We start from the raw sequence: 15,346 nt of genomic DNA, 5'->3' as shown, positions 1-15,346 counted from the left end.
CCAGGCTGAGTTCAGACCAGGTAGCCCAGTGAGAGGCACCCTCTGGAGCCCTGCTGTGTAGACGCAATGAAGTAAAGGGACATCTGAGCAGGCTACACTCAAGTGGGGTCTGAGCCGCTTCTGCCCTGCTCACCAGAGGGCTGGACAGTCCTCCAGAAATCACATCCCCAGACTGAGTGCAACACCCCAGACCACAGAACTGCACTTCTGAGTGGGTGAAGGGTGTGCTGTGTGAATTCCACCTCAGTACAGCTGTTAGAAAAGTCAAAGCGCTGGTCCATCTGACCCCACCAAGAACAGTAGGTCAAAAAATAATGTAAAAAAAAAAAAAGAAAAAGAAAAAAGAATGTAATCCTAGCGGGGGGGGGGGGGGTTGCTCAAGCCCTCGGGGAAGAGGCATCTCTGAGGGGCCACCCTCAAGCACCATCGTCACAAGCTGCACTCAAGGTGCTGTTTGATGAACGATTGTTTCGAGGGCTGCGCTAACGTCCCCACCCGTGACCTTGGAGGTGGAGGAGGCCATGTCACTTGTATTAGGGCTACAAGTGACAAGAATGGGGGTGTTGAGGACAGGAAAACCCAAAGGTTAAAATGACCTGCCCCACACTACACAAAGCCCAGTGTTGTCCACCTAAAGCCTACTTCCCCTGCCTCTACCGCTGGCTCCATCTCGCCCAGGCTGCTGGTTCTGCATCCGAGAAAAGGGGCATCAGTGACGACACAGGCAGCACTGAGAGGAAATCACTGCTGCCCTTCAGCTTAGGTGCTATACAAAGGCTGAATCTGGCTTAGCATCATCAATTACTAGGGTACCCTTCCTGACCTGAAACACGCCTGACACATGAAAATTTGGCATTAAACTCACACACACACACAAACTTGGATCAAACTTTTCACCGTGACAGCTTTGTGTACATTACAGAACGTATTCACAATTATGTTATGCCTTAACTCTTTTGTGGAATAAAAGGAGAAGATGGGTTCCACTACTGCAGCCCTGGCTCCCCCAGGGCAGGCACGTGACGACATGTAACCACGCCGGAGGGGAGACTCGGACTACCTAGCGTATTGATGCGGTAGATGAACTCTTTGAAGACTTCCTTTTCCTGGAGGAACTCCACGGGGATCTCGGGGAACACGGTGCCAAAATCCCCTCCTGGTTTGGGTGACCATCCGAGTTTCCACACCTGAGAGGATGAAAGAGACACAGTCTCCCGAGTCAAGTCAGGATGGCTGAACTGCGGGGGAGCCAGGAAACACGCTTTCTCTAGGCACAGCTTCCTGGCGGACCACCTCTTCCTGAGCGCAGACACGGTGGAGGGAGGGCCCTGGGCGCCGGTGCCGCGGGGGCTCCCAGACCTGCCCAGGGCCGCCTGCGCAGGTGCTCCCAACCCTTAGAGGCTGGCAGGAGCACGTGAGGTTCGGCCGCACTCAGCAATATTTACCGCGAGCAGGCACGACAAGAGCCACGCCAGCCATTTGTAAACTCCGTCAAGTCCAGCTCTGTCGTCTGGTGCTGCCACGCACACCAGAGGGGCCGAGGCTGCCCCGGCAGCAGGAGCCCAGATCCCAATCAGCTGAGCCGACCCCCTTGGAGGACACAGGCCGCCGCCGGCCAGAGCTCGCACTCTGGATCCCTGAAGCCAGCCACGTGGGCCTCGAGGAGGTGGCCGGCTGGCCCCCGCAGCCCCAGCGCCCACTGGCCTCTGGAAGACGCCCTCTCTCAGCCTCTCACCTGCTCCCCGAACCCTCCTGCACGTCCCGTGGGAGGGTCGTGGAGCCGCGTGGGTTCAAGCCCATGCTCGCGGAGTTTCATCTATGGAGTGCGTGGTCTGGGCGGCTCTTCCCACGTCCGGGCCAGCCATCGAAGCCTCTGGACTGTGCCCGCCTGCATCGGCTCCCCGCTCCCACCCAAAGGTGAGCCGTCTCGACACCTGCAGCGATGGCCCAAGCACGGCACTCGGGCTGAGACCCACACCTGACTCCCCAGCTCTCCCCACCCTGGGGTGCCGGGTTTCGTCAACGCCCACAACTCCCAGTTTCCACGGCGACCCCAGGACAGCACGTCACTGGGCTTTTCCCCAGAAAGAGCTCCCACAGCGAAAGCCTCTGCACCCTCGGTGTCGCGGCGCACCACGGCCTTGGTGCAGCCGCTGCGGAACCTCGCACGCACAGAGGCTGAGCCCCACCAGCGGGCACGCGCCCTTCCAGGCAGCAACAAGCGCCTGCCTCTTGGTCCCAGCCCAACTCCCCCTGCCGGCTCCAGCCCGTGGGTGCCAGCCCATCGCCCCACCTCTCCCTCCAGCAGGTGTGAGGGCAGCAGCACAGCCTCCTGCGGCCCGCGGCCCGCCCACCCAGGCCCCTCTGTGATGTGGAGCCGGGTCCCATTGACGACGCCCACCTGAACCTGGTTCCGAAGCCAGCTTTAAAAGAGCAGAGGAGCTGCAGCTATGTCATACCCCCGAGCTGCCCCCGAGGGTGACTACCTAAAGGGAAACGCTCACTCCAGGAGGCATAATTTCTGCTCTCCCGTTCAACAGATGAGTCTGAGGACCTTGGAATCACATCCAGCATTGTGGGAGAAAAAAAATCTCATTTCGTCATGTGATGATGCCCCACCCCATTTCGGAGCATTTCTACTCATGACTGAGCCACATCATGCCCGAGGAAACCAGCCCAGTGTCGCGAATGCAACCAAGGAAAGCTCTGGCCACCGCAAGTGGGCATCTGAGCAGTTTCGCGCTCTCAGAGCCCCGAGCCTGGGGCCCGCCTGTGCGTCCCCATCACCTGGGTCTTGTGCAAAGGGAGGGACAGACTCACCAGGGGCGGGACACGTGTGTAGCTGTTGACGAGGGGCAGGCGGGCCAGGCTGACGACGATGTTCTTGAGCACGGGCGTGAGGAACGCAGGGGCGCTGCTGTTCCTTTTATGACCCAAGGCCAGCACCAACGGCAGTGCCTCCACCATCTCGGCCACCATCCCACAGGCTGCAGTGACATACTGCGGGTCTAAACAGGCACCGTGGGTGACAGAGGACCATTCTGTCAAAACACACCCCAAACCCACCACCCCTCCCCCTGACCTTCCCACCCTCGCAGATAGCAGGCACAGCCCCACTGCCGGCCACGCCCGCCAGAAACGTGGAGCCCACGAGACTCTAGGCAGTCGCTGAAGGCCTACAGATCTCACCTCCTCCACATCCATCTAAACAAGCAGTCCTCTCCACATCTGTCAAGACTGGCACAAACACCTGGAACCTGGTCCCAGTCTCCCACCCATCCTGCATGTGCAGCCAGCTGACACCCAGGAGGAGGCTGCAGCCCTTCCCCAGGGCTTTGGCTTTCTCTGGCTCTCCCAGGACCCTGTGCTCACTCGCCCCTAGGCTGGCGTGTAGAGACCCACGCTGTAACCCTCAGTTCACCGTTTCCCCAAGATTAGGGGTTCTGGTGGCTGGTGGAGGGATTCTAATGGGCTGCCGAGTCCCACCCGAGAAATCCTGAGACAGAATGCTGAGGAAAACCCCATGTGCTGAGGGTTTAAGAACCACTACACCTCGAGGGCAGGGGCACATTCTTCCTCACTTTGAGTCTGGCATAGAGTATGTGCCAGAAAATTATTTGCCAACTTCATAAATGTCTAGGGTTGTGGATGGATACTATCCACCATCCATGAGATTCAACAGTCTAGGCAACTTCTTCATAGAGAGAAGGAATGACTAGTGGACTTAAGGAATCGAGCCCTGAACTAAGAGGAACAAGGGTGACTTTAATACAGTTTCCGGGACCGTCTTTAAGAGGTACCATCCTACTGAGGTGATAAAGAAAGCAAGCTTCCTCCTCTGGCCAGGATGAAATTAACCAGCCTAAATGGGGCCATGGAGAATGAGCACAATTATATTAACCCAAACTAAATATGCTCCAGCCAGTGGGCCTGCCTGCTCTGACTCAACCACATGAAACGCCACAACTATTTTCAGAGGAATGGAAGTTCAAATTACAACTAAAATACGGTGACACTCCCTGAGCACTTATAGCAAGCCTGGCACTTGTCATGGGTTCTTTATGTGGATTAATTTACTTAATCCTATGGCAGCCCCATCAGGTGAGTACTATTCTTATAAGTACTGCAGAAGCACAGGGTAGTAACTTGCTAAGGCCACACAGCCACAAGGTGGCTGAGCAGGAAGTGAGCGTTTGCACATTCCTCAGTTATCAGTAAGGAATCATTAAGTCACAAACTCAGGGATGGCAGAACCAGAGTCTTGAGATAGAGGCTCAGGGAAGAGCTTGGCTGTGAACAAAACACCACTGCTTCTAGATGCTGTGCAACTGTAAAACCTTGAGTGGGTAACAAGAAGAAAAATTCCTATCTTAACACCACCGACAGGAACACTCTTGTCATTAACTGGGGTTGAGCAAAAGCTGGCAAAAAAAAAGACACAAAGCATTTATCTACCTGCTATTAAAAAGGCATGTTTCTTAAGCCAACAGAGCATGGATAAGATTTCGATATTCCAAGTAAGAGTGTTCCATAAGAAAGACAGCCAAGAACTGCCAGGTGGGGACAGGCTGCAGGTGGGCATTCCCACCAGACCCTCTGGGGAAAGAGCCTGGAGGCCCCTGGTGACAAGAAGCTTTCCTCACAACATGCCTTGCCACCATTTTCAGAGTAAAATACCTGAATCAGGAGAAAGTACATGAAAAACTAAGGTACGTGGCTAAATCTAGGTTTGAATGATTTTGAATAGGTTTAAATGAATGAGATGTGTATTTTTTCTTTTTTTTTTTTTTTCTTTAGGGAGAGGAGGAATTTTGATTTAAAAGTCCACCAAGGGCTTCCCTGGTGGCGCAGTGGTTGAGAGTCCGCCTGCCGATGCAGGGGACACGGGTTCGTGCCCCGGTCCGGGAAGATCCCACATGCCACGGAGTGGCTGGGCCCGTGAGCCATGGCCGCTGGGCCTGCGCGACCGGAGCCTGTGCTCCGCAACGGGAGAGGCCACAACAGTGAGAGGCCCGCGTACTGGAAAAAAAAAAAAAAAGTCCACCAAAATATATGGCTGAAACAGACACTCAGGTTACCCAATAGTCACGTGGTATTTCCACTAACTTTAAGTTTCTTAGTATTTTTATTCATTCATTCGTTACTCAACAAACATGTGTTGATCACTTACAGCAGTGAGAACACAGAGAAGGAAAACGGATGCCCTACCCACAAGGAGCTCGGAGTCTGAGGTAAAGGACACAGAAGCAGCAAGCGCAGGGTGAAAACAGAGGCGAGGGGTGGCAGGGAAAGCGAGCAAGGATGGAGGTCAGGAGGCTCCCCAACGAGCGCAACACCCCAGCGGAGTGTGGGATTCACGGGGAGCCAGACGGCAGAGGGTGCCCGCCAGCGGGATGCACGAGGCAGCCCCTCGAATCGCCCCTGCACCCAGGGACCAGCACCAGGACGCAGCCAAGTGAAGGCAGGCAACTTCACACATCCACACTGACAGCTTTAAAGGTCTCTTCTGTGAATGAATTTCAAGCCCCCAAAGACACTAGGTAAGACGTACTCTGTGTGTTTGAATCCACTTCGTCCTCTCTGGCGGCCTGTGGGGTGTTCATCGTTCTTTCTGGACTAAGAAGCTGGTCCCCAGGCTGCACCACAACTAAAACCACAACAGAACAAACAGAAGAATTCCCATCCCTTTCATTCAGATTTTCACATTCATGCAGCCTCATGAAGGTTTCAAAGTGACAGACTATGTCAAATGAGGTCTAGATTTCCTAGAATCAACTTTAGACCATTTTAGATACACCAGACTCAGGTATCAATCTCTAGGTTAATCCAAAGTGCACAAGGATTTGGATTTCTACACTCGGATTTCCAAGTCCTTCCCACTGTCTGCTGTTTGCCACCTCTAACCCGGGAGGTCTTTATCAGATGGTTCATGATTCATTACTGCTAAAAGCATCAATGCAACCCCCAAGAAGTCTGGCTTTGATAAATTAGCCCCTGGATCTTTGTTTTCAAGTTGACTACAAATGCACAGATGAAAACAATTTACACAATGACTCTTCAAAACACCACTCTTTAATGCTTAATTTAAAAATACAAAACTTCAAAACACCCTCTAACATGTAAACTATAATGTCCAATTTTTAAAAAATTGTGGCTAATGACCCTTGTTAAGGACACTGTCCCTTGAAAAGAGTAAGTCACTTTTATTTTTCAATATACTAGCATTACAATGCAGTATAGAAACAAGCCTTTCAACTATAATAGAAAACAAAGTAATTTTTTGAATACAATCTTATTAATCTTGTGATCATCTAGGACTAAAAGGATGAAACAGTTAACTAGGACCAGAACTCAAAGGGACATAAATTAGAAGTATTTTTTATGAAAGCTAGAATTCCAAAATCTAAACAAAATGACTGCAAAAGCAAATTCAAGTTAAATTCTAGTGTAGATCCCAAGATACTGGAGATTGAGGCAAGGCCCATATTTCATCCACCTCTTCACCCCCAATTCCCAACTTAGCACGTGGCAAACAGGTGGCACAAAATGAACGTCTGTGACTACATTTGCGGAGCTGATTACTGGTTCAAGTGACAAAGGAAAGAAACCGTCACGGTCATGGACTCACTGGCTTCTAGGATGAACCGCACACAGTGGATGAGGGAGCAGGCGTGGGTCACCATCTCAGGGGAGGAGAGCAGGCTCCAGAGGCCGGGCAGCTGCAGAGCCAGGCAGCAGCAGTCCAGGCCCGCCTGCAGGTCCAGACTCAGTGGGATCTGCTCATGGATCAGATGCCACGACAGGGCCTGGAGGGGCAGGTGCGTGTTAATGCAGGTTTTACCCACACCTCCTTCCTGCCACAGGGGCTGGCAGGGAAGCTGAGAACCCCCTGCCGTCGAGGAACTGTCCAAAGCTCCCTCCAGAGGGATGGCTCTCGGGCCACCATCCCCAGTCCCTCCGGTTCAATCCTGACCCACCTGCTCACTGAAGTACCCCCCTCCCCCTCCCACTCTGGGAGTGGAACGCAGAATGCCCAACCTGATGTGGCTGCCCGCCCCCAGCATCCTGCCCTGGCCGCACAGCCTGCGGGCTAGGCTCTCCCTCGGGGCTCTCACTGCCCAGGGCCTCGCCTCAGCTGCAGTCACAGAGGCTGAACCTGACAGCCGCGCTGGGGTTCAAATGCTGGAATGGCTACTTCCCGGCGGGTGAACCCGGTGAAGTCACTGAGCCTCTTAAGCCCTGCTTCTCTCGTCTGTAAAACGGGGATAACAGCCCACCTCACAGGGTTGCAGTGAGAACCTGAATGAGATGATGCAGGGCGTATGGTCCTGCACGCAGCGGGAACGTGATGGCTGGCAAGGGCCACTCTGTACTGTAACCGTACACTTGTTTGCCAGCCTTCCTACTACACTGAAGCCTAAAGGGCACGGGTCACAGCTATCTGGCTCGGCCTGGCTCAAGTAGGTGCTTGTCTGTTGCCTTCTGAACAGCTGTGCGAATGCCCTCTGGACGCTCCCCCTCCCTGCTGGGAGGCGGCAGGGGGTGTCGGCACTGGGTCATCCGTGTCCTCTGCCTCCAAGGGTGCAGGCCAAACTCTCTTCTCCAGAAGTTGTACAAAAAGGCAATGCACACACGTATGTACACGTTTTGGGGGGTGTTTATAAGTATTAACACAGAGTGTTCAATTCCCCACAGCTGAAATATCGGGTTTATTGCTCAATTTAAAATATAACAAATTTCTCAGATTATTATTTACTAAGTATCTAAAATTAGGATACATACTACATTTGCACGGCTTCTTTTTCCCTGGAAAAAATTTTTAAATGGATGGTTTATACTAAATCAGAAAAGTATCTTAGCATCAGGGAAACAAGATTCACATATAAGTGCATGACGACTCCCCATGCTATGCTCAGGAGACCCTGGGCGGGAGGGAGCCCAGGCCCCAGACCTGACTCTTCAGAGTGCCCCCCTCCCCTGCCCTGAGGCAGAGACAAGAAGGGCTGTGTTGTCAACCTCACAAGGCAACCGTGGGGAATGGAGCAATAAGGGGCGTGACGGAGCCCAGCAAAGCAGGGGACAGATGTGACATGTGACAGCGGTCACTGCTGGAAGGACAGGCCGCAGGCGCCGGGCTGCACACAGCTCTGCATTTTCAGATGGAAGAGCTCCTTCCCTCTGCACTGAGCACCAAGTTCCCAAGCTGCCTCTTACCTCAAGGGTCATGACCACAAACTTCACGGTATCCCTCTCCTTCTCAGGAGGAAGGTGCAAGTGGCCGGGCAGCCTGGAGAACACCAGCAGGTACTGGGCCAGGGCCTGGGCCAGAGTGGTCAGGGTCTGATACAGCACGGCATCCCCTGAAACAGAAGGCCTCCATGGGGGCAAGAGCCTTCAGTAGAGGCTCTGACCTTTGAAAGACAGGCAGTCGGGCCCCCATCCGAGAATCTGATGGGGACTAAAGACATGGCTCCCAGAAGCACACAGGCACACAACCCACCACCCTGAGAGACCAGGACCCACATTCCCGAGGCTGAGCCTGCATTCCTTGCTGGCCCAGAGCCCAGGCCACGTCAAGGAACAGCCAAGCAGCAAACTCACCAAAAGACACGTAGAGCCAGGGCCCCAGTGCAGGCTCTCGGTGGCCTCTGTAAGTGCCTTTGGTGTATCAGATTGACAGTGTTGACTGTATTTTCACTCGGTACAGAGCATGGCACTGGCTCTGCAGCATTTTTTTAAAATAAGGGGACTTTGATTTTAATTACCAAAGAGATCATCCAACTTGCTCCAGTAGGCAGTGGGCTCTGCAGGCAGGAACGGCTGGAAAACGTGGTGGACAGCGGGCAGCTGCTGAACCACACTGGTCACGCGGTCTAGAGTTGCCGTGCGAGCTGCTGCAAAAAGGGGGCTCTTCTGGCCCCCATAGATCTCACGCACGCCCAGGCCCAAGCACGGGGCTAGCAGGCTCAGGTTGAACTCCTGAATTGGGGCATTAAAGGTTCAACAATGACAATTATGAGCTTTCAATCGGGCAAGAGAAACACAGCAGAGGAGAATGCAAACATTTCTGAGATAACAGATTAGTACGCCATCCAAAACATTTGAAAGAATACCTTATTCTACTTCTGTTATAAATAAATGAACATCTCCATTTAACATATGATCAGTGAAGTATATTTCTGGTCTCTTTTGGGTACTTTAATTTTAAAGAAATATTTTTTCATGTCTTCAGATTTACTTAAAATCAAAAATTTAATATGAGGAAATTTTAATTGATGAAGATACAAAATCAAGCTGATGTGCCATCCAAGAAACAGTGAAACACCAAACATCTCAATGTTTGAAAAAGACAAGTTATGTTCAAAAGCAGCTGAAATAAATCAAAGCAGTCATATAGATGCCACAAGTTTGATTGGAAAAACAGCATTTCATACGATACTGTTTCAATTTGTACTGTGCTTTGCCAACTTTTTAAAGCCATTTAAGGATCTTTTTGGCCAATCTTAATTTAGTTAATATTCAGAAAAGCACATGTCATTGTCAGCGACCAAAATCGACCCCTAGCCGTTGCAGCTGAGCCTTTCTTTAATGCTGTTAAAAGTCTAATGAGCAAATTTGGAAAATTCAGTTGGTTATTAAGCAAATTTATCACTTATTAGCAAATCAGCTTTCACTGAATGGCTCTTAAAATGAGTTTGGCAAACTGGTTTTGGGCCAGTTCTCCTGTTTTCCCCATGTAGCTCTTACTTTCAAACTGAGGGAGGGTCAGTGCTTGGGAACATGTGGCTGCACCCTGAAGCTCTCTACACCACACCTGCCGGTCCTTGCCATCCCCCACATCCCTGCTTCACTCCCACTTGGCATATCTCCCGGCAGCACTATTAACACCTAAAGGTTTATCGGCTGCTGGTCCCAGGAGGTCTGAGAAGGACCCTGCCAAGGCTGTGGCTGGACAACACCATCAAGGGGGCTCCACCCCTCACAGCGCCGGTCCAGCAGCTGAGGACAGGAACGCGGATGCCCTGCCAGGGCTCCTGGGCCAGCTCCACACAGCAGGCCTGTGTGACACCTAGTGAGGGTGGGGGGCCTCAATGCACACAGTGGGGGAGGGGACCCCGCTCCAGGTAGGGAGGGGCTTACTAACTTCCATAACATCATGAAAAAGTCAGTTAAATCACGCACCATGGCACCACCCCAGTACTTTTGCTCATGAGCACGAGACAAGCAATCAGAACTCATTATAACCTAAGGGAACCTATTTTCTTTCTTTTTTTTTTCCTTCTTTTTCCTATTTTCTTTAAATGAACGAAAAGGTGAGTTAAACACAATTCCCCTCCTTTTAGACTCTAACGTGGCTGAAATAACATCCTGTCCTGTCTGGATTAGGGTTTCTGCTGTTAAGGCACACAGGTAAGTGGTGCACATTGCTATTAGGTCACGTGACAATGAAACAAATCTAACACGTGTGAGTAACAAGAGAAAGGGTTCCCAAGGGTCCCGCGGCCCCACTGTACCGAGTTCATCATGAACGCGCTCAGGTCACCCGGAGGGATCCGGTTCACCAGCTCTGCCCCTTCCAGCAGTGCAGAGTCTGACCGCGTCCAGCACTGGGATTTAACCAGACGTACGTACCAGTCCTGGGGAGAAAAGGTGGATGACGGGATGCGACTGGGCAGGCTCTCAAGGGGCTTCAACTTGACCGGATACACCTTGTTTCTTCTCCTACTGACCCTCATGTCCTGCGGCCCCAGACCAAAGGACAAGTGGCCTCCCCGGACCATGAATACAGCTTTGGTAAAACTGGACGCTGTCGCTGTGCGGGCTGCTCCGCACCCCACAGGCCTTTTCCATGGGGACTGGTAGGAGGGCTGTGTCTTTGGACTTGCTGTTACCTGTCTGGACCCCCTCTCCCCTCACCTGGTGAATGCTCCACTGTCCCTCAAACTCAGTAAAGTACTGAGGGTAGCGGGCCCACCTCTCTGTCCACCCCTTGTTGGGCATCGTGCTGATCATCTTCTACTGGGGAGTCTGCTTTGCTCTTCTCTCCCCAGGGCCAGTGCAGTGGAGAGGCTGAACAAACCATGTCTCAGAACAGTGGCCCAGACTCTGCTATCTACGCCTGGGATTTTGGACTCCAAGTTCATATTTAAAATGAACTCTCTCCAGGAAAGGAGCATACCAAGGCCCTACCAAGGCCCCACCAAGGCCCCAAATGGGCCCCCGGCTCTGAGGTGTGAGCGGTGAGGGTGATGACAGGGTATCAGGTCCCCTGGGGTGGTGGGGTCAATATGCAGCAGGTCAGCAGGCGTAAGGAGAGGGAGACAGGCCAGGTGGGCAAGCCGTGGCCACCCGTCTCCTGATTCTCCATTAATCACCATGACCCTCAGCCCCCTACTAATGACCCGAGTCAGCATTTCCTTTCTCACCCCATGCCCCCGCTAAAGACCCAGGCTGGACCTCATGGGTCCTGTCGCTGATGTGACTGTGCCCATTGCTGGCAAGAAACAGGGCAGGTCGAGAGCCCTCAGGGGCTGTGCTGAGCACCAGGACGTCCTGCCGCCTGAGCCACCCGCTGCAGAGGCACTCAGTGCACCGAGGGGGCCCTGTGTGTCACACCCAGACGTGCTGGACACTTACTTTGTCAGGACTCACTGTCTCCAGTGCCAGGGGCCCGTCCCCGTCCAGCGGGTGGGGCGTGACCAGAGGAGCTGGGCCACGCGACGCCGGTGCAGTGGCGAGACGAAGCCTGTCCAGCAGGGAGTAGAGCCTTTGGTGTCTGGAATCCAATCACACACAGGTTAGGGCACAGCTGCACGGGAGGGAGTGAGGCGACACGTTTGACACTTTCTGTTCAGAGCTACTTCTCATCGACACTCAAGTCATGATGCAAATTCAGGCCCCAGTTTACTGGTAACAACCACAGTTTATGTCCCATAAGTATTTTTCAGAAATTTCATTTATACTCAAACACTGCAGCAGGCAATACATGGCGTAACAGCTAATGCAGGCACTCTTTATAAACACAAAACACACCACCTAAGATCCCAGTGCACAAAATCTCCTACTTTATCTCCCCACAATATACAACCTATACCAATTTCCATTCATTTCATAAAAGAATCACCTCATCTGGCACAAAATATTTTTACCCCTCCTCGTCTGCCTGAATAAGTCTAGGGTCGAAAATAGGGATAGTGTCGCCTCTCACCACCTTCTAGGAGAACAACAACTTCATGATGCAAATTACAACGTAAGTCACCCAGCATACTGACAAGTCACCTAAAGCCTCGTGCTGCCCAAGTCCTACCCCTTCTCGGTTAAAGAAACCAGCAACAGCTACTCTTAAGACTGAAGTCACAGTACAGTAACCAGATTCTCTCTCACACACGTTTTCCTGCTGTGGAGGAGAGAAGATAAGGGTTTCTCTTCATTTATTTTGCAGTCACGGAAATACACTCATGTAACAGACATCAGGATTTCTGGTAAAGGCCTCAAAAAGACTTTGCAAACAAAATTAGGTGATAAACAGCCATAGAGAGACAAAATGTTGACAAGATGTAGAAACAATTCTCGCCGAGAACTAGGTAACGTCTCTCAGCTCTGCCAGGTCTTATTTAGCAATTAGATCACAGGTTTTGATTTTTGCTAAGACAGAGCTGATCGATGACTCATCGCAGGTGGTGAGTGGAGGCCACAGGAACACCCGCCACCCTCACACAGCCACGGTGCATTATCGCGGCAGAGCTGACGCTGCCAGCTGGTCCTCACTGTGCACACGCTGAGATCCAACTGTGTTAATTTCGGAAGGCTCTCTCTCAAGGCCCTTCTGCAGTGAACCCACCAATACAGCACGCCAGCCTCTCATCCTGCGAGTCTGTGCCCTCACAAACCCTAGTCTTTACACTAAAAAAGCAAGGAGCACCGGGCCCCGGCGTTACCTCTGCGCTAACCCGCTGCTCTGCAGGTGCTCCTGGATCCTGCTTAGCTCTTCTGCCGGCAGCTGGGCCGTGCTGTTCTAAAGCAGACAAGAACACGTCAGTGGGGTTGCAACGCACAAGAGTCAAAGTCACCTGTGCTCATTTACAGAAGATAAAGGGGCATGTCCGGCTCTGGAAGAAAAGGCGGACTAGAAGAAGTACAGGAAGCACCCATATCAGGCACACAAGGAATGACCAGTTCATCCGTGTTGCACGCTCCCCTCGGTGGCCACATGAAGACTATCCCCGTGGGGGAGGAGCCAGCCAAGTGTTTCGCCTGCCCTGCCAGGTTTTCAGTAAAAAACGATATCCGTGTTTTCTCCCAGTACCTGTAAATTTGCAGCCAGAAGCATCTCCACCCGGCGACAAGCAAGGGTGTCGACCATGTGAGCCAGCACACGGAATGGAGTACACAAAAGCTTGTCCACGTACAGCGTCAGCACGGCGCCCGACTGGCTCAGGTGGATCCCTTCCAGGCACTGGAGGGTCTTCTTCAGTGTGGTGGGCTGCGGTTTGAGAGAAGGAGAGAAATGAGAGCAGAGGGTTTTGCCTGCTGGAAAGAGCAGTTTAAAAATGCCAGCCCTCCATTTTTAAGGCAGAGGAAACTGGTGACAGCCAGCACCAGGGAGACTTACAGTTGAAAGATTTTCACAACGAGACTGAATTGCCTGGATGAAAAGGCCACTGGCCGCAGAATTCCGATGGACAGCACTAATGAAGTCCTGCACGGGAGGCTCGTGGGACAGGCTGATTAGGTCCTGAATGTGGTTGACGATGAGCCATGTTAAGTGCTCTGAATCGTGCAGGTTCTGGCACTGAGGACAAGACAACAATGAAAGGCCATCTTCTAGTGGACAAGGCAAGAGCAGACACTAGCGCCATAGAAAAGGCCAGAAGTGGTAGGAAGGAGAAAACCAACTCTGAATTATAATCCTCACTGAAAGTATTTAGTGTTTGAGCACCATAACTGACGAGGTGACAACACACTTTACAGAGCCGACACCCGCAACTGTGCACTGCAGCCGAGCTGCCCAAAGTCAGGCCCCAGGGAAGTGCGCCCCAGCGGCACAGCTCAGGGACACAGGAGGAGAAAAGCGTGGCCCAGGGCCGCGGGGGGTCTGGAGCACCTGAGAGCCCGGCGCCTCCCGAGGGCAGCGGGAACGGCGTGACTGGCCCGAGCTGAGACACGAGAGCAGGTGGTGCTCCCGTCCAGGGCAAGTCCTGCCTCGCCCAGGCCTCAGTCCAGCCTCCTGACGGGAATTCTCCAGTTACCCTCGCTGCAGCTTTGTGACAGGTCAGTGGAAAAAAAGAATTTCCTGTAACTGTCACAGTTTTGATAGATTTCCTGAATCCAAAATATGAATGGTTCCCATAGATCAAATGGATCTTAAGGGAAGAAATTTCATGTAAGATTTATAAGGAAATGAGAAAAATACAGTTTTAAATTTTGGGTTGGCCAAAAAGTTTGTTTGGTTAATGAATACGTTGTTCAGTAAAGTTCTTGGTGGGATGTCCCTGGTGGTCCAGTGGGGGGCGGTCCGTGCTCCCAGTGCAGGGGGCCTGGGGTCGATCCCTGGTCGGGGAACTAGATCCCACATGCTGCAACTAAGAGTTCGCAAGCCACAACTAAGAGCTCGCGTGCCACAGCTAAAAGATCCTGCATGCCACAACTGAGCCCTGGTGCAGCCCAAATAAATAAATAAATATATATTTTTTTAAAAAGTTCTTGGTGAAAATGAAAAATGTTATTTTTACTTAAAGCTGAACAAACTTTTTGGCCAGCCCAATACATATGTTGCCTTTTCATTGTAATTCCTGACCCTAGGCAGAAATTATAAAACGAGATAAATTTTTTGGCATCTGGTTAATGTTTAATACTTTTCCTGTGGGATAATTTGATAGTATTAACTTATAAAATAAATATTTTTCTTACTTTTCTGTGAAAACAGCATTATATAACTATATCAAATTATTTCTCAAAAGTGGAACAAGATAGAGAAACTATTTCAACAACAAGAATGTAAAGCAAGGGGCTTCCCTGGTGGCGCAGTGGTTGGGAGTCCGCCTGCCGATGCAGGGGACACGGGTTCGTGCCCCGGTCTGGGGGGATCCCACATGCCGCGGAGCGGCTGGGCCCGTGAGCCATGGCCACTGAGCCTGTGCTCCGGAGCCTGTGCTCCGCAGGGGGAGAGGCCACAACAGTGAGAGGCCCGCCTACCGCAAAAAAAAAAAAAAAAAAAAAAAAGAAAACAGCATTATATAACTATATCAAATTATTTCTCAAAAGTGGAACAAGATAGAGAAACTATTTCAACAACAAGAATGTAAAGCAAGGGGCTTTCCTGGTGGTGCAGTGGTTAAGAATCCGC

At 51.7% G+C, this 15,346-nt stretch overlaps 1 protein-coding gene across 1 annotated transcript in view; it reads right to left on the bottom strand.

Moving 5' to 3' along the window:
* Positions 1 to 15,346, bottom strand: part of HTT (huntingtin) — a gene marked incomplete at its 5' end in the record, with an annotated part of 136,361 nt that overhangs the window by 12,235 nt on the left and 108,780 nt on the right. Inside the window, 11 exons of the mRNA XM_079712430.1 lie at positions 1,061 to 1,187; positions 2,821 to 3,008; positions 5,552 to 5,647; positions 6,629 to 6,806; positions 8,215 to 8,360; positions 8,766 to 8,979; positions 10,515 to 10,637; positions 11,638 to 11,776; positions 12,939 to 13,015; positions 13,307 to 13,483; positions 13,613 to 13,792. Of these exons, the coding sequence (XP_079568556.1) occupies positions 1,061 to 1,187; positions 2,821 to 3,008; positions 5,552 to 5,647; positions 6,629 to 6,806; positions 8,215 to 8,360; positions 8,766 to 8,979; positions 10,515 to 10,637; positions 11,638 to 11,776; positions 12,939 to 13,015; positions 13,307 to 13,483; positions 13,613 to 13,792 (1,645 nt within the window). The remainder of the gene's footprint in view (positions 1 to 1,060; positions 1,188 to 2,820; positions 3,009 to 5,551; positions 5,648 to 6,628; positions 6,807 to 8,214; positions 8,361 to 8,765; positions 8,980 to 10,514; positions 10,638 to 11,637; positions 11,777 to 12,938; positions 13,016 to 13,306; positions 13,484 to 13,612; positions 13,793 to 15,346) is intronic.

This window comes from Hyperoodon ampullatus (genome assembly GCF_949752795.1).
Source record: "Hyperoodon ampullatus genome assembly, chromosome: 1".
In the NCBI taxonomy this organism is placed as follows: domain Eukaryota; kingdom Metazoa; phylum Chordata; class Mammalia; order Artiodactyla; family Ziphiidae; genus Hyperoodon; species Hyperoodon ampullatus.
The sequence above is the reverse complement of the archived record's forward strand: the minus strand, read 5'-3'. Positions and strand labels throughout refer to the sequence as shown.